Source organism: Pyrgilauda ruficollis, unplaced genomic scaffold, assembly GCF_017590135.1.
Source record: "Pyrgilauda ruficollis isolate IOZ18807 unplaced genomic scaffold, ASM1759013v1 scaffold33, whole genome shotgun sequence".
Lineage (NCBI taxonomy): Eukaryota > Metazoa > Chordata > Aves > Passeriformes > Passeridae > Pyrgilauda > Pyrgilauda ruficollis.
The window spans coordinates 4,276,613-4,301,006 of record NW_024524711.1 but is presented as its reverse complement, the minus strand read 5'-3'; the positions used below and the strand labels follow the sequence as shown (position 1 = coordinate 4,301,006).

The 24,394-nt window shown below is 42.2% G+C and overlaps 1 protein-coding gene across 1 annotated transcript in view; it reads left to right on the top strand.

The window, feature by feature from the left end:
• Positions 1-245: 245 nt before the first annotated feature.
• Positions 246-24,394, top strand: part of LHFPL3 (LHFPL tetraspan subfamily member 3) — a 158,070-nt gene continuing 133,921 nt past the window's right edge. The window contains exon 1 of the mRNA XM_041474586.1: positions 246-714. Within this exon, the coding sequence (XP_041330520.1) occupies positions 246-714 (469 nt within the window). The remainder of the gene's footprint in view (positions 715-24,394) is intronic.

The window sequence follows — 24,394 nt, the reverse complement described above, 5'->3', positions numbered from 1 at the left end:
AGCGGGGCCGGCGGCGCTGCGCTGCGCCCCGATAGGCGGCGGCGGGCGGTGCCGGTGCTGCCGCCGCTGCCGCGGCTGCTGGTGCTGGCGCGGAGCCGCTGAAGCCCGGCAGAGGGGCTCGCCGGCTCTCGCACGCAGCGGCGGCGGCGGAGCGCGTCGCGTCGAGCGGAGCGAGCGCGGAGGAGGAGGAGGAGAAGGCGGAGGAGGAGGAGGAGGAAGGGGAGGGGGGCACCTTCTCGGAGAGGATGCCCGGAGCGGCTGCAGGGACGGCGGCTACAGGAGCAGGCTCGTCAGGAGCAGTAGCAGCGGGGATGCTCCCAGCTCAGGAGGCAGCCAAGATCTACCACACCAACTACGTGCGGAACTCGCGGGCCATCGGAGTGCTCTGGGCCATCTTCACCATCTGCTTTGCCATCGTCAACGTGGTGTGCTTCATCCAGCCGTACTGGATCGGGGACGGCGTGGATACCCCGCAGGCGGGCTACTTCGGGCTCTTCCACTACTGCATCGGCAACGGCTTCAGCCGGGAACTCACCTGCCGGGGCAGCTTCACGGACTTCTCCAGCCTGCCCTCGGGAGCCTTCAAAGCTGCGTCCTTCTTCATCGGGCTCTCGATGATGCTCATCATCGCCTGCATCGTCTGCTTCATCCTCTTCTTCTTCTGCAACACAGCCACCGTCTACAAGATCTGTGCCTGGATGCAGCTGACCTCGGGTGAGTGGAGGCAGCGGCCCCGGTGCTGGGGGCTCCGCGCCGCCCTGTCCGGCACAGCCCGGCCCGGCCCGGGGGCACGGGAGGCTCTGGACAAACTTGCGGCGCCGGCGGCGGCCCGGGGCGGGGAGCGGCGGGGGCGGGTGCCGAGGGCCGGGGGTCCCCGCCGGGGCAGGCCGGGAGAGGATGCTCGGGAGTGCCGCGACACATCGGCAGCGTCGCAGAGCGGTGCCCGTGCCTGCCCCGGGCAGCCCCGCCGCCCGACTGGGCGTGGGCCAAGTCAGGCTCAGCCCGCAGCTCTCCGAGGGCTGCCCGGGGATGCTGCCCGGTGTCGGTGCGGGAAGCGACCCGTGGGCAGCTCCAGCAGCTCCAGGGACAGCGGGCGGCAGCGGGTGGGTGTCCTCCAGCGCGTGGTCTGTTGTAAAGGTCAGGAGAAAATGGCAGTGGGGACAATTCGAGCTGGCCACGGTGGGCGAAGGCAGCTGCCCGCCTGTTGAAGCTTAGTCCCGGTCCCACAGTTCCACCTGGCCAAGGCAGAGCCCACTTCATCCCGTGGGAGGGGTTGGCGGTGTCTTTTGCTGGTGAACTGGAAGGGCAGGTGAGGTCGTTGGATGTGGCATGCATGAGTTTTGGTTGGGGTCTGTTTCACTTTGCCACAAGGTTTATTTTCCTAACTATATGTTAGGAGTGTAAAGAAAAATAATTCATTTCAGTTGCTGATTTTCTTTCAGAAGATCTCCTGCCTTCATTTGACTTTCCCCATCACATTCAGTGTCTCCCTGGGGAAAGTGTGGTAGGAAAGAGGGAAAACACCAGGACATCCCTTTCTGCATTTCCAGCACAGCTTTTCCTCTGAGTTAGTGGAGAACTGGTTATTTGTGTGCAGCTGGGAGGGTCTGTAGAATTAAGATAGTAATACATACAAGCAGTTTTAGAAAGACAGAAAATACTAATTCTTCAATCATTTGAGGGGGAAAAGGGGCTAAAATCAAAGTGTACCTGTTACATGTCCTCCTGGTAAAACCCTGAAGCTGACGTTTTGGAATAAGCAGGAAGAAGCTGTTAGGGAAACAGCAAAATGTCACCAAAATGGGCTCACAATCACTTTTTTAGTCCCCTTAATTGACCTACATTCGTTTCAGTTTCTGAGCAAAAATTCTTTTGAATGTTCTATTGAACATCTTCAGTATTATTTAATTTGCCATCTAGTCCATAACACTTGGTGGAATTCTCTGGTTTGTATGAAACAGCTCTAACCATTTCTCTCTCTGATGATGTTTTTCTGTGTGCTATTATACATTTTTATGCTGTTTCCTTCACTGAAGTTTCCTTGTAATTTCTTTCTGTATCACTTGGGGACTGATCTGCAGTCACTTGAGGCTGATAGGTATTTTCCCAGTTCCAGTGAGTTTAGTTTTGTGTTCATTATCTCTGTACTGGAACCCCCTTTGATGCTGGTGGCTCCTCTGTCCACTCAGTAGCATGCATTCTGATGTGGTCTGATTAATTGTACACAGTCATGTCACTTGGCTCTGGGCAGAGAAAACTGTTTCATCTTTTCACAACTGATGTCTCCTCTGCTCCATTAAGGACTTCTGTTTTCAGCTGTCTCCTCTTCTTATGGCTCTGCTGCTAAAAGATGCCATGAATATTCACTGTTTTGATGCATTTCAGCATGTTTTTTTCATGTCCAGTATGCAGGAGGGCAGCACAATTTCCAAATCCCTTGCATTTTCCAACATCAACATCTAGGTTTGCACTACTTCATGCCCAGAGGCACTAGTGAAAGGCAGATAAAATGAATCTGATTCCTTTACTGTGTTTCTGTACAGGTGAATAATAATGTTAAAAACCACCATTATGTGACTGATCCACCGGACTCCAGTCTGTAGCACACTGCATGTGTGCAGGTGTGACTGGAGATATGTTTTCAGGCAAAGAAACACAGGATTTTTGTCATCTCCAAAGCTGGGAGATGCACTGCTGCAATTAAAAGCCAACAAAAGGAGCTTTATGTCAGGAGAAGAATCACTTCTCAGACTGCTTCCCTCCAAAATTAATAAGGGAATACATGCATAGCCAAGTGGTTGTTTGCTGTCTTTCCCAATTTGTACAAGAACACCCTGGAAGAACTAGAACAATATTGGGTGTTGAAAGAACCTGACATTATTGTTTGCTGAACGTTTTACCTAAATTCAGTATTTACCTCACTGTTCATTTCTGTATTACTTAAAAAGTTCCCTCAAAAACTACCAGAAAGTCCATATTGCTTTGGGTTGCATCCTTTGAAGAAAACAAAGGTGGTGGGACAGAAGGAAAACTTAGAGTAAAATGTGTAGGACGGGAGTGTTATAATGATGTTTTCTCTGAGCTATATGACCTACTTCTGTTATTATTTTACTGTTTGGAGTGTATAAGTAATAGATAATACTAATCCTAAAATGCTTTCCTCACAAAAAAGAATATAGCAATGTAATTTACGTATGAATATAGTTCTGTGTAGTAGAGGAACAAGACTGAATCTGAAGTAGTGAAATAAAGAAGCACGTGAATATAGCTTTGATTTTTGCTTGCTATTATGTACTTTCATAGTATTAGCATTCGGTTAGATAATATGACACTTAAAATTGATGTAATTTAAATCTTGTTAGAATCAGGTTTCTGATGTGGGATCATGCTTGGTTTAGGATTGCAAATGAAAGCTTAGGAACTGATTTCTTTAGAAGAAAGATTTGGATCACAGTCTGTCCTGCATGAGTCATTATAAATTGTCAGCATGATATAGCTCTTGTTTTGAAAAGGTGTTTATTAAGTAAGAAAAAGATAAACAGTATCTTGGCCACATACACTTTCAGTCCTTGTTGCTGCCTAATCATGTCTATGACTAGACAGGTCTATGACATGATAAAGAAGAAAAATCCTAAGAAAAAATGTATTTCCTGTGTCTACGTGAGTACTGCGTAGATTCAATGGTCCTGTGATTTAGCCATGGCTTAGACTGCCTTTTTTGTTGCATGTGCAAAATGCTCTCGGGGTACACTTGATACTTTGAGAGCCAGTGTTGGCAGCCTCATTCTCCATCCCCATACCTCCTCTTCTGCAATTGCAAAATCATAGGTACAAGCAGTATGCACTCGCCTAATTTGAGCAGATGCATGATCGCAAACTCTTGAAATCATTAGGAATTAGGTATTACTGTGCTTTGTTATCCTACACCTAATGTTTACAGGAAACCTCACAAATAAAGATAACTCTTGAGATATACTCCTTTATAGGTTAAATAAATTAAATACTTCTGTTCTATCATTGTGATTTTTTTCACTATATTTGTCATTACTTTTTTTCCTTTACTAGGGTGTTTCAAGTTATTAGAAAGAAAAAACTAAGGAAAGCAGAAGAAAAGCATAGAAGTGTCCCATGGACAAGCAGGATGAAACCAATACATAGGTTTTTCAAGGGATGCCTAAGCCCATGCCCATAGTAAGAGGACCACTGAACAAAATATAAAAACTCTGTACTTTGGCAAACCACAGTCCTGTGATCTTAGACAGTGGTCTGTAACGTGGGCCCACAACAGCATCAGAGCAGCTAAAGCTCATTTTGCCCTCCATATTTTTTGTTCTCCAGTACTCATACTCAGGGATTTCCTCAAATGTATCTTGGCATTTAAAAGCTCTTGCTGGATTTTGGTTTTGACACTTCGGTCACATTTTGAACCTGTGTAAACTTTTAGCATTTACAGTGCCCCAGAGCAAGGAGTTCCACAGCTTGATATGTGTTGTGTGAAGATTCAATGGTTTTTGTGTTTTAAATCTTGTGCCTGGCCATTTCATTTGATCCTCTCAGCTCATGCACGGGAAGAGGCTGGGAACAGGGAACTTGGAGACACGTTCCCTCTCCTGGCTCTGATTACACCTTTGCTGTATCCCCTCAGTTACCTGGTTTTGAGACCTTTGGCTCCTAAATCAGTCCTTAGTTATTAGGTTGTAGCAAACTTGTGATCATCCCAGCTGCCCCTTTTATAGCCATTTCCAGTCTACTCTATCTGTTCAGAGTCTGTGGGACCAGACCTACACACAATATTCAAGACAGACAAACCAGCCATTCATAGAGTGACTAAATAAGATTCTCTCTTTCGTTCTTTGTTCTTTTCCTAGTAATTAGTAATACTCACTTTTCCCTGTTAGTGAACAGTGAGCTGATGTTTTCCCACAACTGCCTATTATAACCCCAAGATCTCAGTCCTGAAGTGGTAATAATCACCTTGGGGCACATAATTTTGTGTAGTTATTTTTCCCCCTTAAAGAAATTACTTCATATTTATCTGCACTGACTTTAATTTGACTTTTTATTGCCTAGTCACTCAGTGTTGTAAAGTCTTTCTTCACAGTCAACCCTTATCGTAGCTACCCTGAGTGAGTATCAGCAGCTAACTTTGTCACCTCACCATTTATCCTGTTTTCCAGCTCATTTATAAATAAATGAGTAACTCCCAAGTTCCAGCACAGATCCCTGCAGGATTCCACCACTGACCTCTCTCCACTTGAGAAATTGACAGTAGTGTCCTACCATCTGTTTCCAGTTATTTATCCTTGCAAGGGCATTTATTTTTATCATATGGGAGTCTAGGATTTTTAAGACTTATGAATGATAGATTCATCAACTGTCTTTTGGAAATCCAAGTAAACATTGTAAATTAAAACCATGGTACACATTAATTTTTACTTCTTTGGAGAACTCTAGTAGTTTTGTGAAAAATTACTTAAAATAGGTGTATCGGTCCTACCTTACTTCCTTTCATCACACAAATATGTCATGTTTGTACATTTGCTGACATACATTAGGTTTTTTTGTAGTTGTACTGATTTGTGTCGTACAGATGTTGGTCTTTTTGTGGTTCCCCAGGTTTTCCCTGGATTTGTTTTAAGCAGATTTTTAAAACTAGTTTCCTATCACTCAACTGCCAGATCTTTGAGGCCAAAGCAGCCATAATGAAGAGGTTATTACATGCCACAGTTAAAAGTTTGTTTAAAACAGGGAACTGTTTCAGAATGAAAAGGAGAAATTCTTCATTGCAACTATGCTGTTTGCCTTTATGCTTGAAATCAGTCTGCAGGACCAGGTGACTTTTATGTAAGAGTCTTAAAAGGCTTGACCTTGATGCTCTTGGAGCCTTTGTTACTGCTGCTTGACAGGTCTTGGTACAGGGGTAAATTCCAGAAGGCAAGGGAAAAAACCAGCCTTGCACCAATGTTTGAACAGGGTATTTCATGGAGTCAGACAAGGATCTTGTTCATGGCCTCAGTATCCTTAAGAATTTGTTGAGAGAGTAATTTACATTTATGGCTCCTGAACTTTGCAGGTGGCATAAAAATTATTTGTTTAATAAATGATAGTTATTTGTCTAATAAATTATAGCAAAGGTAGCTAATTGCATAGACTGATTTGGATGTCATAATAACATGGGCTTATTTCTACAACCTGTATTCTAATACACCAAATACAGTGTAAGATTTCTAAGAATCAGAACCACAGAATGGCATGGGTTGGAAGGGACATTAAAGATCATCCAGTTCCAACGCCCCTGCCATGAGCAGGGACTCCTTGCACTAGGTCAGCTTGCTCAGAGCCCCATTCAACCTGGCCTCAAACACTCCCAGGGAGGGTGCATCCAGAGCCTCCCTAGGCAGCCTGTTTCAGTGTTTCACCACCCTCATGGTAAAATATTTCTTCCCAATATCTAATTTAAACCTGCTTCCAGGGACTCCTTGCACTAGGTCAGCTTGCTCAGAGCCCCATTCAACCTGGCCTCAAACACTCCCAGGGAGGGTGCATCCAGAGCCTCCCTAGGCAGCCTGTTTCAGTGTTTCACCACCCTCATGGTAAAATATTTCTTCCCAATATCTAATCTAAACCTGCTTCTTTTTTTTCAGCTTGAATCCATTTCCCCTTGTTCTGTCACTATGTTCCCTTGTAAATAACTCCTTGCCATCTTTCTTGTAGGCTCCCTTTAGCACTGGAAGTCTACAATTAGGTCACCCCAAAGCCTTTCAGGCTGAACAATCCCAGTCCTCTGAACTTTTCCTTCATCTTTCCATCCCTCTAATCACCTTCATGGCTGTTCTCTGGACTTGCTCCAAAAGGTTCATGTCCTTCCTGTGCTGGGGACCCCTGAGCTGGATGCAGCACCACAGGGGTCTCAGCAGAGCAGAGGGACAGAATCCAATTTAGAGAGAAGGATGTTGTGGGGGACCATGTCAAAGGCTTCACAGAAGTCCAGGTAAGTGACACCCACAGCCCTTCCCTTGTTCACTGATGGAGTCACCCCATCATAGAAGTCCACTGGGTTGGCCAGGCAGGGCTGGCACTGGGTGAAGCCGTGATGGCTGTTCCAAATCATCTCCCTGTCCTTCATGTGCCTTGGCACAGCTTCTAGGAGGATCTGTTCCTTGATCTTCCCAGGAACAGCGGCTGAGAGGTTGGTAATTCGCAGGGATCTCCTTTCTACCCTTTTTAAGATGGGCGCAATGTTTCCCATTTTCCAGTCACCTTGGACTTCACCTGACTCCTATGACTTTTCAGGTATCAGGGAGAGTGGCTTGGAGCTACACCAGCCAATTCCATCAGGACTCTGGCATGCATCTCATTAGTTCACATGGACTCGTGTATGTTCAGGCTGGTGGTCATGAACCTGGTCTGTAATTGCAGTCAGAAGCATTTTGCACCCCCAGTCCCCATCCTGCAGTCCATGTGCTCAAGAGGTGTGGGAAGAAAGGTTATCATTGAAGGCTGAGGCAAAAAAAAGTTGTTGTTGAGTACCTCAGGCTTCTCCTTGTCAATTGTTACCAGTTTTCCAGCATTTCTTAGCTGAGGGTACATCTTCTTTGACCTTTCTTTTCTGGTTAATACACCTGTAGAAGCACTTCTTGTTACTCTTTGCATCCATTGCTAGGTTCAGTTCCTGCTTTAAAAAACATAGGAGCCATGCTACCAATGGGAGAATTATGAAAGTATGTTATTTAGAAGAAATAGTTATTTAGAAGAGAAAACAGTTATTTAGAAGAGAAATTACAGACTGTGTAGACGGACATCTGCATGTGAGCTCTTACTGCAGTGAAAAAGTCCAGTCTTGTCCCTAAATGTGTATGCAAAAAATGGACTCCTTTGCCTGCAGTGGTTCCCATGGCTGTTCTGTCTAGGTCAAATATCTTTCAAGACACCCTTTCAAGTATAAAGTAGAAAGGATCTCAGAACTGATTTAAATAAATGAAAGAAGAAGAGCTAAAAGGATGAATTTTCTTGCTATTCAAAAGAAGATTAAAAATTGACAGATGATGGCATATGAGGACCTACAGGGGAAGATTTCAAGTCATGCTGTGCTCCTTATCTTGACAAATGCTGTGTTTGTAAGCTGAAGTTACACAAATTTGCATTAGCCATGAGGTATGTACATTTTTAAACTTTTAAGTTGCATTTTTCATTTGTTAATTGTCTTTACTAACTCACCAGAAGCAAAGGACCTTACCAACAACGCTGTCAGCTTTTGTTGCCACTACGTACCTTCCACATGTAAACTGGGGAGGCACATGGGAGGCAAAAGGGACAGGAAGACAAGTCCAGGAATATTGACCAGGTTTTTGAGCTTGACGTTCATCACTGATGCTGATTTTAATAGAAGCGTTTAACACTTTCTTCCCCCAAATACCCTTTGCCCACCGTACCAAAAGTTCTCTTGTGCATCCCATGATGTTGTGCCTTTGGTGGCTAAACTCCCCATCTCCTCACAAGCTCCCAATCTCTCTCGTTGACAAAGGCACAGCATGTGCTATGGCAGAAAGCTATTTGCCTGTTGGTTCGATGTCCTCAAGTTGCCACCTAATCTAGATTTGTTAAAGGATAAACTATCCCTGTCTTTCCACTGGTGGGAAATTGGGATTTTTTTCTGCTTCCAGCTTTTTCACAAAACTTTCAGGAATTTAGTGTTTTGAAGACTTGTAGCATCAGTCAAATTTGGTTAAAATTGGTCATCAGGCTCAAAATCACACAGCCACATCTGTCTTGATCCCAGAGGGAACTTGTCTAAAATGTATCATGTAAGAAGTGAATATCTTTTATTTGTATGAGTGATTTGAGATTTTGGTAGCAAGACTTGTTTTTTGAAGGATAACGGTGTTTAGGGAATGGAGAAGAGATATTTTCTTTTGGTTTAGAGTGTAAAAAAAATTTCAGCGTCTTATAACTCTCCCAATTGCCATTTATGAACATCCTGGGGGCTGTGGTCCACTGTTTGAAAAACAGTAAGATAACATAACAGTAAGATATAAAAGGAAATGCATAAACTTATCCAGGCTATTTGAGGATGAATACCATTTCACTGGGAAAAAGTGTATGTGTGGTGGAAAAAAGAAGGGGAGAAAGAAACTGGGGAAGAGTTTAAAAGAGGAGAATATTACCTAAAGAAATGTGGGGAGCTAAGAACTTGGCTATGGTTAGGAAAGAGAAATGGGAGTGGGGTTTTGGAAAGAGACTGGTGTCAGAGCAGCTCTGTTTTCTTGCTGCAGGAGCATCACTGGCATAGGATACAGCTGCTGTCGAGTTCTTTCAGGGATTCCTTCTAAAAGTTTAATGAAGAAAATTGCTATATGCCACAATGTAGCCAGGAAGAGGGAAACATACAAATATTATCAGCAGTAAAAAGGCATGGAAGAAAAGAAGTCTAGATTTCCAACATGAAGGTTATTTTACCTTTTGTGAAGAGAGCCTTTTTAGCACTGTGGTATAAACAGCATTAGCTTTGATCTTGCAAACATAAAGACAGCAAACATATCAGAACAGAAGATCTGTGGTATGATCAGGTGGTGTGGACTCAATATTTGAAAACTAACAAGATCCAGCTGTGAGGAATGGGAGGGTCACAATATTGAGGCATTACAAAGGAAAACATAAAAACATTTTTGCTCAAAAATGGTGAAAGAAAAAAAAAAAAAACCACGAACAAGGCTATAGCGTGGAAAATCTGCAGAATTCAATAACATTGGTTGCTATCAGCATTGTTAAAAATGCAGTGGCAGCAGCATGACAGTGAATAGCTAGATTATGCATTACTGTGTGGAACAGTGTGCAGCTCCCAATTACTAAGAGAGAATTATGGCTAGAATCCTTAAAAAAGGCAATATAATAGACTTCAAGATCTGTCTATTCTAAGAAACATATTATCCATCTTCACATTGGCATTCAGAGATGCAGAAGACTTGAAACAAGCTGGCCTTAGAATAAGAGGTCATACTTACCGGGGGAAAAGGTTCTTTTATTTTCTCCTTGAGAAGCCAGATGCAAATTTATGAATTTCATTGATTTTAAAAGGTAGCTGATGGCGTCTGTGGAGAGCCTCTTTGACACAAGCACATCATGTGCTATTTCAGAGAATATTATTCAATCAAGTAATTGAGAGTGCATCAGAAGGAGAAAGCTATGGAATAAACGGTTTGAAATAAATTATTACAAACAGTTGATGAGTTGTCACGCATTCCACTTTCTTTATTTTTCTGGTTATATTTCAAAAGGAAAAGTTCATAGAGAAGAAAACTAGACATGCTGTACTTGCAAGGTCAAAGGCAGATATTCTGAGTTCAGAGATTCAGAAAACGCTATTTGTGAAAACTTGGGAGGTTGTTTTGTTTATTTCTAGAAGTCAAAAGTCAAGTGCCTTACCTTGCAGAAGTTTACTGAATAAGGTGAGTGATCTCATGCAATTACCATGGCCAGAATGTGTCTTGTCCTGCTGTGCTAGACTGTACCTCTGCAACCTGCTATAGGTTATTTGTCATGGTGAGCCTGGTGTGCAGCAAAAGTGTGAATAAAATAGGACACGGTCCCTTAAAATCAGGGAAGATTTTAGCAATGTCTCTCCTTCCAGTTTGACCTTTTGCCTGTTCCTGTGGGATAACAGGCTTCTGCAGTGGCTGTGGAAAGTGAATGCTCCTCAGCTGCATGGAGTTTCTTGATGGGATAAGAGGCTTGGAGAGGGTTGTTTTGCCCAGATGTAACAGCTTGTAAGCATGAAACACTGACATAAATGATCTTGTGCCTCTTGGAGAGACATTTCTGTACTGACCCATCTCAGCTTGCCAGGGCCCAACAGAGAGATGTGGTTGCTGAGCCTGTACCCACAAACGAGGCAGGTACAGAGTCCCCTCTGCTGCAGAGTCAGCTGGCACGCTGGCCAGCGTCCACACTATTGCATTTTTTGCCTTCTAAATCTGGGTCACTAGACTCATTCTGTTGGGAACCATTCCTGGCATGTCCTAACTTGCAAACTGTGCCCTGGCAATATTTTGGAAGATTGTTAGATGGAACAGACTACAAACACTCCTGTGGCACATGCTGAGGGACAATTCTAACAATTTAATAGTGTCAAGTCAAGTTTCAGTGCCTGGGAATGCTCCCCGGTACTGCTTCATTTTTCTCTGTAGACATAACCAATATGCAGCCAAGTCTCAAAATGAGGAGCTCAAGAATTAACTGTGCAGGAAAGTTAAGGTAACATGGAATTTTTTTCCTTTAATTTGAACAAAGTTATAACTGCAACTTAGTGCCATAGTATAAATTTCTGATTTGCTTTGTTTAAATTGTCAACAAATAAGCTCTGGATTAAACATTTATATGAAATGTAGTTATCTTTGAAACTAGACTTAGTAATCACCTTGGAAAAGACAGATGTTTGTAACCTTTGTCAAGAGGAGGAAGTTATCACAAATGTAAAACAAACCATAAAAACAGTTTTTCACTTAGAGACAGTTGAAGAATGTTACCCATGAGCCTAAAAATCATAAATGAGACTTCTCTCTGATGTAGACAGTGTTTCAAAATCAGATTTCCCGCAGTTATCTTCAGCTTGGCTAATACACTTTGAACACTATAAAACTGTTCTGCATTGAGTGCATACACTTAAGGGACATTCAGTGTAATTTCACAAAGAGTTAATTCCAAGTTTTAAGATTAATTTAATGAGAGAAGTATTAGACTTTCCATGAAAATAAAATTATTCATCCTTGTAGTTTTATGTTCCTTTGAAGAAAGTTCATTATTACTTGGTTGCTATATCTTAGTATTTAGCCTTCCTATTACTGGTAAAGTTATATTAGACCATCATTAAAATAAAAAGGTTGAAATTGCAATGCATGGTCATTACACTAGAAAAATGTAGTCCCAAACATTCCAAACATGCAGATGTCGTACCAGCCACAGTCATTTGTGTTCAGCTCCTGTCAGGCATTTGTATTTGGTTGGATTCCTCTGTTGGTGTGACAGCACCACGTTAGAGTGGGTCACCAGCAGTCACTTCCCAGGTGACACTTGGCCATTGGTCAGCCTTGAGGAGCGAGGGGACAGTGCTGGCACTGGGAAAGGCTGCAGCTCAGGGTGGGTAACAGTGGGGACCCTCACAGGCCATCAGGTCACAGTCCCGAGTAACCTGCTCCCTGCTGGAGTGGGGAGGTTGGACTAGGTGGACCTCCAGTGGTGCCTTCCAGCATCACCCAGTCTGTGATTCTGTGAGGAACAGGGGATGGCAATGTGATGCTGCTCTGGACAGGACACACATGGCCCTGGCACGTTCTTTGTGAAGTATTTCCAGCTGATTCTTCCCAATGCTGACATAGTTAAGGATGCATTGTGATATTTCCTGTGGGATTCTGGACACTGATGTGGAGTTCTGAATGAGTAGCTTCAAAAAGGAAAACCTTTTCTTGAAAAAAGAAAACTAGGAAAGCTTGGTTAGTTTAATGTAGAAAGAATAACTTTGATAAGATGTCTGTCCTGACTAAAAACACCTGGAACAGATAAGAACAAGAGGAAAATGAAAGGACTGTTTGAGTCACTGATTTTTTCTTTGACTCAATTTGGTTTCCTAAACTTTTTCCAAAGGTGGTACTACATGTCATATAGAATTGTTAGAGCAAATCACAGCCTGTTGGCCTACTTTGCTATTGCTATTTTCAATTTGGTATTTTCTAAAAATCTCAGAAATAGTTTATGAACAGTCCTCTGGAATGCATGGACTGTAGAGTGAAAACTAATGGTTCTAAAATCATGGCTAACTGAGGTACAAGAAGAAATGGATATTATCTGGATATAAATAACTTCAAGCTGAAAATTAAAAGGTGGTTTCTAATTATTAAAGCAGAAAGGTTCTACAGCAACTTTCTGAAGGAAGGAGATTTGGTAAAATACTGATCTATTTACTAGAAACTGATGAATTTCTGAAAGGCATTACAAAATGCAGTGTTTGTAACAGTGTGTCTTCTTCCTCTCTTTCTCATTTCTGAAAACAAACTCATCTGGGTGAATGCTCTTTTCTATGCTACTCCCATTTGTTCTGTTTTTTAAAGCAGTATCACTTCTATCTCAGTGACTCCCAGGATTAAAAATAGACAGTGACCAAGATCTGTAAATCTCTCAAGTGACACTCATTCCTACCTGGCATTCTGATCAAACAGGCAAGGGCTTTCCTTAAATTCCCAGCAAAACTGCAAGACTTTGGCAACATCAGCAGTTGCAGTGGTGCAGCAGTTGCAGTGCTTCATATTTTCTCTTAGCCTTCAACATTTTCATGCAACCTGGATATTAGATTCCCTCAAGAAAATATTGGTTATGTTATCTAAGTGATGGTGTTTAAAAGTGAAAGCAATCAAAAAAAAAAATCTTTAAAATTTTACAAATCATCTGTTCTATGACTAACCTGAGATGTAATTTTGCCTAGGATGTTTCCTGGAGAATTTGTCCCTTGTTAGCTTCCCATGCACCTAATTGTTTTGTGTTGCCATGCTGTTACATAAATAGTTAAGAAACTCAAAAAATCTCTTCATCTTTTTGATACACAGCTGCATGTGTCGTGTTTTGGGTGAACAGGCTGGTGTCAAGTGTGTTGGGTGTTGAAAGAAGGGACTCTTTGAGTGGTCCTTGCTCACACAGGATGGGTAGCAGGGCAGCACTGAGTTCCCTGCTCTGTCCTTGCTGCCTCTTTTCCTGCCTCCTGCAGCAGTTTCAGAGAGGGAGAGAGAGGAGGGAGCACTTTTTCAGCAGGATAAACAAGTGTTCAGTGCATCAAATAACTGTATTTAAGGCAGAGCCTGAGCTTCCAGTGAAACACTGTTGATGGTGTACATGTCTGTGAAAGCTCTTGCATGCAGTATGGATACTTACAAATGCTGCTCAGGATTTTGCACCCTTGGAGGGACAGATCTGCAGATACAAGGGTCTGGGTTTAAATTTAGTCTTACTGAATTCAGGGAGTTTATGTTTGAACCTAAGATAGTATATATAAACTGAGTGTTAAACATATAAGACAGCATTTCTTTTTAGCTGTATGGTACACTGGAGGAATTGTGCCAAGGCAAAGTGAGGCGGTCTGTGAAATTGTTAATGCATTTTTGTTTCCTCACAAGAGATGCATTTTCTTTTATTCCCTGGGGCTGCTTTTCCCCAAATCAAGTCTGGACCAAATGCAAATCACACTTGTACAGACAGCTCCATTTTACTTTGCACTTCATCAGGTGACGGGTAAGCACAGATTCAAGAGCAGGGATGTGCCAGAGAATGTGCAATGAAACACTCAACTACACACATCAGACTGCAGTAGGGTGAAAGGACCATCGGCCTTGGCAGACCTAACCTGGCTGTGGCAGGGCCAGTCCAGGCTTCCTGCAGTACATCCAGCAGCAGTCAAGCCCCTGGGATGTGATATCAGTCTGTGGTAGCCAAGCCATCAAGCAGTTGCCTAGATCCAATTTTCTGGGCTTAAAATGCCTAGGGGATCCTGTCTGACCTCTGACTTCTATTTCAGCAGGACACAGGTCTTCTGCAGGTTCTCTGTCATCTACACACAGATGTCTCACAAACAGGAGAGCAGCTCAAGTGATTAGGCACCAGCCTGCTGGCAAAGTGAATCAAACCCTGGTTCTACTCTCAGCTTGCCTGTATAACTTTCACTTGGGTTTTGCAGTGTAGAGCTGAATCCTGCCCTCTGGTTATGCTTGCTTGTGTCTTGAATTTATGAAGCTGAGTTTAGGGAGGATTGTTTCTGATTAGCAATATTCTGTCAATCACCATTCCTTCTTAATGTGCTTTTCCCTGGGATTAAAATAAAGCCACAGTGTCATGAATAGAGGTATCAGAAAATGATAAAGGAATTTGAATTACCTGATTCTAAAGGAGATTAGTGGATAGTGTATGAAGAGCTGCAAAATACGTATTGGCAATTGCTAAAGAAAGCTGTTGTTATTTATTGCTTCCATTTATCATTGTACTAAAAGTCAAGTTCTAATCATTTAAGTAAATACCTCAGTTCTGCTGAGCTTCAGTGATGCCTGGCAGAGACGAACAAGTGAATGTGCACCTAACATCAATTTCTGGAAAATCTGAATGGTCTAAAATGAAATTGCATTAGTATTTCTTTATGTCAGTTCTCCAGTACCTTAGTTTTTGATGCTGTATCCTCAACAGGCATTGTGATAGGTCATTAATTTACATGTGGATTTAGCCAATTGAAAATAGGGGCAAGGAAAGTCATTGTAAATGAATGCTCATTCTTTTGCTCTGTAAAATAATGTATTTAAATTGTGAATTCTCAAGTTCTCCTAGAGTACATTATGGTATTATTGTGCTGGTCTAGAATCTGTTATTGTCAGTGAAAAGCTAGTTGTTTCAACAGAATACATCAGCTGAGCAAAGGTTTTATGAGCACATGCTTTGATGGACTGGAAAGATGTTTTGAGTGTTTGGCTTAATTGAAATCTGAAAAATATGCCCACCCATCTGAGGTTATGGATGTCAATCAAATATTTCCTGTATGCACTTTTACATTATTTATACAAATACATGCATTATAATAAATAATAGGGTAGCAGATCCCTACCAGAAAATTTAGGAGCTGACTTCTAAGAACCTTTCAGCAGTCCTGACTTGGTACTGAGAAATCTTACTCTTGAAAATAATCCCGTTGTGTCTGTGTCATTCAGTATTAGAGGAGCCATTAATTCTTATATTAGACATAGTTAGGGCTTCCAAAGAGGAATGGCTATATGGTCATTTGGTACATAACATTCTGCTAGCATGGAGCCACATTAGGATGCAGTGAGAGACACTAAAGTGGGAGTTAATATGTCTTTTGCTACTGCAGAGCTTAGTAGCAGTTTTCAGTTAGCATGAGTGAAATTAATTCATTACCTCATGGCTAGTGTATCAAATTGTCATGTGTTGTAAAATGTATAAGCACATATTGTGTAAAAAGTTCTACAGCAAGAATTGCCCTAACAGTTGATTGGAGAGTTGTAAAATTAAGTATAGTATCACTCCTTAAGAAGTAGAGTGTACTTTTAAGTATTGGGTGAGTGCAGTGTGAGCCAGACCCCTGAAGAGCAGGATCCAATTGCTGTCTCTCAATGTGATCAAAGACCACAGTGAAAATAAAGTATTTGTGCAATTAAGATTATGAAGACAAACTGCTACCTAAGTAACTAGCCAGGCAACCGTCAATAATACATTTATGTTTCTTTCTAACCTAAATAATTTACATAACAATACGTTTCCAAACTTCACAGTTATCCAAAAAAAATGAGACCTTACAGTGAGGTTACTGCCTTCTGTCTCTCCTTCTCTCCTTCCCTCCCTTTCCAGCGTGACCTGTGTTCCCACAGAACAATGTCCCTACGGAGATGGGAAGCCCCTCTGGAGCAGGGACTGGATTTGATTTGGTGTTTGAACAGAGCCCAGCATAAGCTGAATCCTGATTGTGGCCTTCAGCTTTGACTGCCGTGCAAATTGCAGGAGAAATAATAATTATTGTTTGAATTGTATCTGAGTGGTGTGAGTAGCATAAGCTTGATGAGCTACCCAATTTGCAACAATAGTAACTATGTACTGAGCAGAGCCTGCTGTGCGACCTTGGGGAAGTCATTTCACCTCTCTGGGCTTTCCTGGCTATAAAATGAGAGCAAGATAATTTCTTTAAAAATGCTCTACAGGCATGAACTGTTATTACTGCAAATAACTGATTGCATGCTGATTCTGGTCTGCTTTGTGCAACATGACCCCTTGCCCTCAGAGAAACTCAGAGATCTCTAGGCCATCTTAGAAATAGACAGTGTAAACAAGGAAAAATGGTAATTACCTAAAAAAGGAAAATGAAAAATTAAACATATTTGTGGATGTACATCACTGTGAGCAACCATCTGCAGAATGATAAATAGTGGCATACGTACATAAACACACTGCGTTGTCATTCCAAACAGCATATTCTGTGTGTTTATCTCTGCATTAATGAGGTACTCGGCTTGCCTTTGACATCTGTCACTTTGCAGTCATGGCAGAGCAGATCTGAATTTGAGAACAAAATTCATGGGTGCTTATTTTAGCCTTTTATTCCATATACTGGAAGTACTTGTGGTGCAACACATTTGGCCAAACCATGTTTTTCCCTTGGACAGCAAGAACAAGATGAGTGTATAACATAACAAGATGACATAGCTTGAAATGCATCAGTTCAGGAACCCAAACAGGTACCGAGGCTGTCATCATCATGGGCAGCTTGAGAGACTGCTTCCATACAGAGAGGAATGACTGACAGATAAGCAAGGTTTAGTTAATGCTATTTATTTGATCACCTCATCATTCAGCCATGTGTTACACTTCCTTTTTGACTTGCTTCTTCTTTCAGAAAACAACTGCAGCAAAGCCAGATATGTAGCTCATGGCTCATTTACTCACAGTGCCAGCGAGTGTCTCTACAGTGATTCTCTTTTCAATGTACATGAGTGACAGATTGTTCAGACCACTGGTTCTCAGCATCCCCAGCATACTGGTGTTCTGCAGGGTGTTCTGCTGGCAAGAATTGCTGCAGGGAACAGATGTACACTTGATACACGAGGAGTTACCAAAGGCAGTTGAGCCTCATCCTGAGACCTTGCTGACGAGTGCACTAGCTTTAAATTCACATAAGACTTAGCATTCCACTTTTTCCTTCTTCCTATGCATGTTCTGGTTGTTCAGCTGTGGCTGTTTTGAGTGCATAGGTGAGGGAATGCAGGAAAGATAACATGCATAGAGAAGAGGATCTGATTGCAGAGTGACAGAGGAACAGCAGCCAACACTGATTTTCTGCAACTGAGTGAAGAGAGGCAACCTCACCTTGATCAGAAGGACCAAATCTTGGAGACTTTCAGTGCACTGCACCATGAAGCAGAATTTAGTTTTTCTCAATAAGGAAGGAGGATTTTCTCCTTCTTCACCATTGGCTCCACTTAGTGAGGTATTTCCCTTACAAATATATTTACTCTTTTTGAAAACAGTCTGTGAAGCTGTGCTAATTCTCACACAAGGCATGCTGATGAGAAAGTACACGTAGTACAGAATTACAGGAATGGATAAATAAGCACTTTTTTTGTGGTCATGCTTGATGGCTGTCCAAGTGAGTTCTACAGGGAAAATTTTAAAAGATGGGTAGTAATTTTGTGGTGCATTGCTGCAAGATAGATTCCTGGTGTCTGAAAAATAGAGAACCTCTGAATTATCTCTGAGAAATTCTCAAAGGCTGCTTGTGCTATGTATGCTCTGGTTGTCACTTGCAGCTCTGGCAAAAGAACTGATGTGAGCCTGGAAGTAAAGGGATAATAGTGAAACTCCAGGTAAATAATCATTGTTATTGTACTACAAGTATATCTGTTTCTTCTCTAATGCAAATACTCATCTGGGAAGAGTTTCCTTCCAAAAAGCTTGAAAGTAATAAGAAGATAACAGTTTTCACCCAAGGCTAGTAACCTGGCAAAGATCTGGATACTGTTCCTAAGCTGTGAGTGCTACCTGCAGAGATGGTGGATGGATAATTTCAATCACAAACACTTTGAAAAATCTGACATGGGGCACTGTTCCAGGAAAGCAGTGCCAAGGATAATTTTATTCTTCAGTGAGTTTTTGGGTGGTACTTACCTTATGCACTGAGAACCTTTTATGGGTTATTTCTTGAGCCACATTTTGCCAATGAAACTTCTGCTCTACAGCCAGAGAACGCTTCTGTCTGGGGGAAAAAATCCATAGTGTTGGCAGCAGATTTTATGACATATTGGGTGATGTCATTAAGGGAGCTGTTAGCAATCTGTCATTTACAGAGCAGTTTCAACTAGTCCAACGTAAGGGAAGTTATTTAATTCCATGTCTGCTTGGATTTCTCTTATATAATCAGTGGAGACTCAGGAGAGTTAGGAGGCACAGCATGATCCTCTCCTGATTACTTTGCTGTCATTTCCAATTTATGGCCTAAAATACAAGAGAATAAAGTCTTCATGCCCAGAGGGGCTCATGAGGGGTTGGCACAGGGGCTCCCTCAATTCTTTCAGCTGTGGTGGCTGCAGAGGCACAGCACACTCATGCAAGGACTAAGTGGAGTGACTGTATCTTCTGACTCAGGTCATGCAAACGTGGCTGCTGACAAATGGCAGGGGGAAGGGACCTCTGCAGGAGTGTCCACAGAGGCACATGAGGCTCTTCCTGATGAAAGGCAGCACATTAACCCAGCTTGTACCCATCCCCTGAAGCTTGTTGTGGCTGTTGCAGCCTTCATTTCACCTGCAGGTAACTTGATTCTGTCTTCCATGAGTTTTCCCAAGAAGGGGAATGGATGTCCCACAAGGAGGACAACTAACTAGAAATGGAAACAGGGCATGGTCTTATGCTGCCTCTTTGAAAGCTCCTCAGGTCTTCAGTGTAATATTCTATTTATTATGGATGCTTGTGGTTTGGGTCAATGAGGAGAACAGCAGGAAATTGTCCTAAATCGTGCTTTGGACAAACTGCATAGCACATCTAACATCCTCCTGCTTTTCTTGTAGGACACAGGAAGCTGGCTTGGGAGTACCATCATCAGGAACCAGACTGGTCCTCCTGCCTGTCACAGCAGGGTGCAGAGCATGGTGCTGTGATGCACCACCTTTTGTTGCTCCAGTTTGTTGCCAAAGAACATGGAAAGCAGAAGCACAGGTTGCTTCAGAAAAGGGTTAGACAATTAAGAGAGAAGAGATGCAGTGATGGCTGTTACTGGTCTGCACGTTTGTCACAGCTGGGCAGACTGGTGGGAGTAAGGATGGGGTGACAGGGGAAAACAAAATTCGTCTTGCTTCTAAATGTCTGATATTGTCAGCTGTTGAAAATGTCATTCCAGGCTAGATGAACCTTTGTTCCCACCAAGTATATCCACAGTTGTGTTAGTTGCTCCTCTGCAGGTAGGTTTAAGAGAGATTATTTGTTCTTTCTGTGGGCAATGACATATTCCAACATTAAGTGCCAGTCAGAGGATTGCCTGATCATCAGCATCCTGTTTTGAATTTTGAAAATGCTTTGGGAGACTTTTTCTCTTCATAAAATGAATTCATGGATCTATAGAGTTCAATGCCAGACAGGTCCATTAGTCAGCCTTACTGGGTAGCACACACCATGGAGTTTTACCAAGCTGCTGCTGTACAGAGCAGTATGCTAATACTGCTTCCTTCACGCTGTAGAAACTGTAACGAGGTGCCAGAGTCAGAATCATTCTTTTCCCTTCCCAGGAGATGGCTACTGAGTTTATTTTCTCCAGATCTCCTACAGTACATTTTCTCCAGATATCCTACAGTATCTAAAAAATACTGTTGTGGCTGACTAAGAGCATAACATCTGTGAATGAGAAAGGGCCCTAAAGTAGGAGCAGTGTCTCATAATGCATAGTTAGCATTTACATAGTGGCTTTCAGCCAACTGTTTCAAAATATTTTTTACTTAAGGATAGACATATCCACTCTCCCAGTTTTTAACAACCGAAGGGAAAGTGCTGTGCTGTCTGCCAGTTTTTGTGTTACATCAGTAGCAGAGCCCAGAATAGAACCCAGCCTCTTCCTCTGCTCTGTTGTTGTCTGGGTCTAACCAGACTGGTAGGATTCAGGCACAGCCTGTTATAGGGCTGGGGGCTGTGCAGGTGGCTGGGCTGGGGAGGAACACAGGACCACAGTGCTATGGCAGATGGCACTTTTGACAGGCAGCTGCTGTCCTTGCAGTCCTAGGAGGTGGTGGGAATGATGTGGTAAGGATGAGAGGTCAGAGTCCTGAGGTCTGAAGATACTTTACATAGTGGGAATCAGAACTGGCAGCAATGTGGATTCAGATGCAACTGTTGATGATACTTGAATTCTCAAATTTTATTGCAAACTAACCATGAGTCAACTAACCACAAGTAGTCACGAGCCAATACCCTTTAGAATCAAAAGTCTTCATGAAAGTGCAGTGTCACAAAACCCAAGTACATTTTGGAAGGAATTGCCATTTAGAGTCATATTGGATTCAGATTCTCATCTCCAGAATTTGGTCTAGAACTCTAAAGGTTAGTGTGAGATTTTTTTTGTGTTCACACAGATCTCCAAGAACCATCTCTCTAAAAAATCACAAAATTTCTGAGATACTTGCTGGAAGTCTGAGTGTGAACAAAAATGGGGAAAAAATAACAATTAACCCAGAAACTGCAGCCTGAGATTCTGTGGTAAAAATTTCCAAATGTATGTTTTTTAGGATAAAAGAGTAATCTTTAACCTAGTAGGAAAACCAGCTAGTGAGACAAAAATCTAGAAATCTGGGCAAAATGACAGGGTTGAATGATGATCCTATTTCAAAAAAAGGTTTATGTAGAGAACAGAAAAACAGCAGAAATGGTAAATACAAGAAAATACAAGAAAATTTTCTACAAGAAAATGTATGACATTAAGTGCTAACATGCAGAGAAGTGTTAGAAATTGGAAAAATACCTGAGAGATAAATTTGTCTATGCAGTCATTGTCTATAAAAGCAAAGTTTAATAAAAAATATCAGTACTTGTAGGTTTTTTGAATGTTAATTGTATAATTTCTAATAAGCTACAAGGCTTACATCCTTATCACAAAATTCCTCTAAGCAGGAATTAAGAAAAAAGCAGAATGAGATTTTCAGTTTCCAAAAATAGATTGTAAGAGCAGAGGTTTCTTCTCCTCCTGATTGCAAGAGAATCACTCTGCAGTGTTTTACCAAAGAACAAGTAGTACTGAGTAAAAGAATAATTGAAAAGTGATTTTTCACGGATTTTCTACCTTTCTGTTCTCTGTGCTGGATTTTGTTGTGCTGTCTAGATGAAATATTCACAATGGCACTGACCCCTTCCCTTGTGCAATTTGTCCAGTGTTTGCTTGGAGATGTTCATAAGTAGTGGAGCAGAAAATCCCTTGCTGCAGCCAGCATTTGCTGGGGATTACTATCCATACTGGTATATGTTGAAGGAGATTCACTGGGCAAAGTGATGAAATGGCTGCATGGCTTCAAGACTAGAAATCTTTTTTGAGTGTGATCCAGCCTGGAAAGCTGTGTTCTTTTTTCTCCTTTTTGAAAGGGGTAAAAATACTGAATATGCTGAGCAGTTCTTTGAAATATGCATATCTGAGTTTCAGCTCAATGTGAGAGGTGAAGACAGAGCTGCCTCTTTTCAGTTCCTAGGAAGAGTACTCTTGGGGTTGACTGGGGTTCCTCATTTCCTGAAATAATGCTGAGTATTTGCTATTGTGCTGCACTTGTCCATACTGACTTGACTGCGTTGCCCTGTGAAGGGCATTCTAAAGCATGGGGCTTAAGTCTCAGATAATTGAACAATCAGGATAAGTGTACACAGAAATACACGTGTGTCCTGCAGAGTGACCAAGGGATTTGTGCTCTCTCTTTTGATAATTGATCAATTTTCTTAGAGCTCAGACTTGGGAACTCATCAGAGTAGTGACTCCTGGCTTCTGAGCAGGCTGTGCTTCTCTTTGGGTATCCAGAGTCACTCAGAATAATTAATAACTTAGCAGCTTCTGCCCCATAGCCTGTCTCCATTGTCACCTGTGTTGTCACCTTCTGCTCATTACGGACAGCTAAGGATGGCTGACAGCAGAGCAGGTGCAACTTACAGCATGAATACACCTTTGGCTGCTCTGTTCTGTGTGTCAGATACGTTGCAGTGGCCACCTGGCTCCAGTGCTGGTGTTTTGGGACCTGGATACATCAGAGAATTATCTCTTCCAGCCTAAGTAGATGTGTCAGGGAAGCAGAGAGGACAGCATCTCATGTCCTGCTTCCTGCTTGAACTCCTCTTGTGTTTCCTAGGTGTCTCATGCCATTTTCATTTCTCTGTAAAATCCTTCCCAAAAAAAGTCTCATCTCTTTTTGACTTTTTTTCTGGCAGTTGATGAAAATGGTTTGTGGCAAACACCCAAGAGGACAAGTCTCACTGAATTCAGCACCTGTGACAGGAACTCACTGCCTGTCTGGATAAAAAAGGAAAGGGCAGCTCTTTGGTGATGGGGCAGTCAAGGAAGCTCTCAGTCGTAGGTTTGCATCTACTGTGTGCATCTCCTGGGACTGTAGGCAGGTAACATTCCTAGTTTCATTTCTGTCAGTTGGCTGAGCAGGAGAGGAGGTTATTCTGGCAAACTTCAGTTATTCCTTGTGGTGGGGAGGTTGTTGAGATTACCAGGATGAAGGAGAAATACAGATGGTGTCAAACATGGAGATAAGGCAGCAGGAACTTGTGCATGGAGAAAAGCAGGCCTGTGATGCTGTGATTGCAGGAAGAGCAATCTGTAGAGCCATCTAGGACAAGCACAGGGTGGTTCTGTGTAAGGGTAGCTGGCCTGTTCCTTTTGTGGGGCTCCCATGGTATGAGCATGGAAGGTGTCCAGCTGGGATCTGAGCCCTGCTGTGCTGAGCCTTGCCCAAGAGCTACAGAGGCCAGTGTCCTCCAGAATGTTCTATGTTCAGAACAGACAAGGCAGGAAGGAAGCAGGGCCAGAGAGAACAGAAGTGGCCTAAGCATGGTACCTGGGGAGCTGGGAACCCAGTCTGCATCTCCTGACTTGTGATCCACTCCCAGCCATTAAACTCCCAAAACTGGACATGGGAGGGCTCTTTGGCTCATGTCCGTGGATTGAGCTGCGTTTTTAAAGAATGCTCTACCAAACTTCACTGAGATATTAGTGGTAATGGCATGCCATTTGCTTCGCAGTGCTCATTTTGAATTTCTTGGTCTCTTTCTCTAAATCACTATAGCACAGCTTGGCTCTGCCTCCAGTCCAGCTCTGTACCTGTGCTTGCTAAAATTTTTTATACTGAATAGCTGCCATAAATGTACAGTATGAGCTTTTCTAATGTGGTTAACTCAGTAATTTTTCATTATTTGATTTTTACAATATCAAAAGGTCTGAGTGCTTTTATGGGTAGATGACTAGAGAATTAATTTTTGTGAAAATGATCTCTTTTTTAGTTAGGAAGCAATTCTAAAAATGCCTGAAAAATCCTTTATGATATTTATTCTACTCATATGACCTAAAAATAGCTAAAGCAATTTGAGTAGGAATGAAAAATCGCTTGCATATGGAGTTTCAGCTCTAAGTGGAAGGCAACCTACTCTCAGATCAAACAGTGAGGTAAAAGTCCGGATTTTCTAGTTTCAAATTGCAATTTGGTACTTTGCAAAAGTACCCTTAGTGGCTTTGAGCACATCACAGAGTTTCTTCGTTAAATCAGCTATGTGAATTACTTGCTACTGATGTCTGCTGTAGAAATGTGTTAACATTTCTAAAAGTGCTTAATAAATCACGTCATGCTAC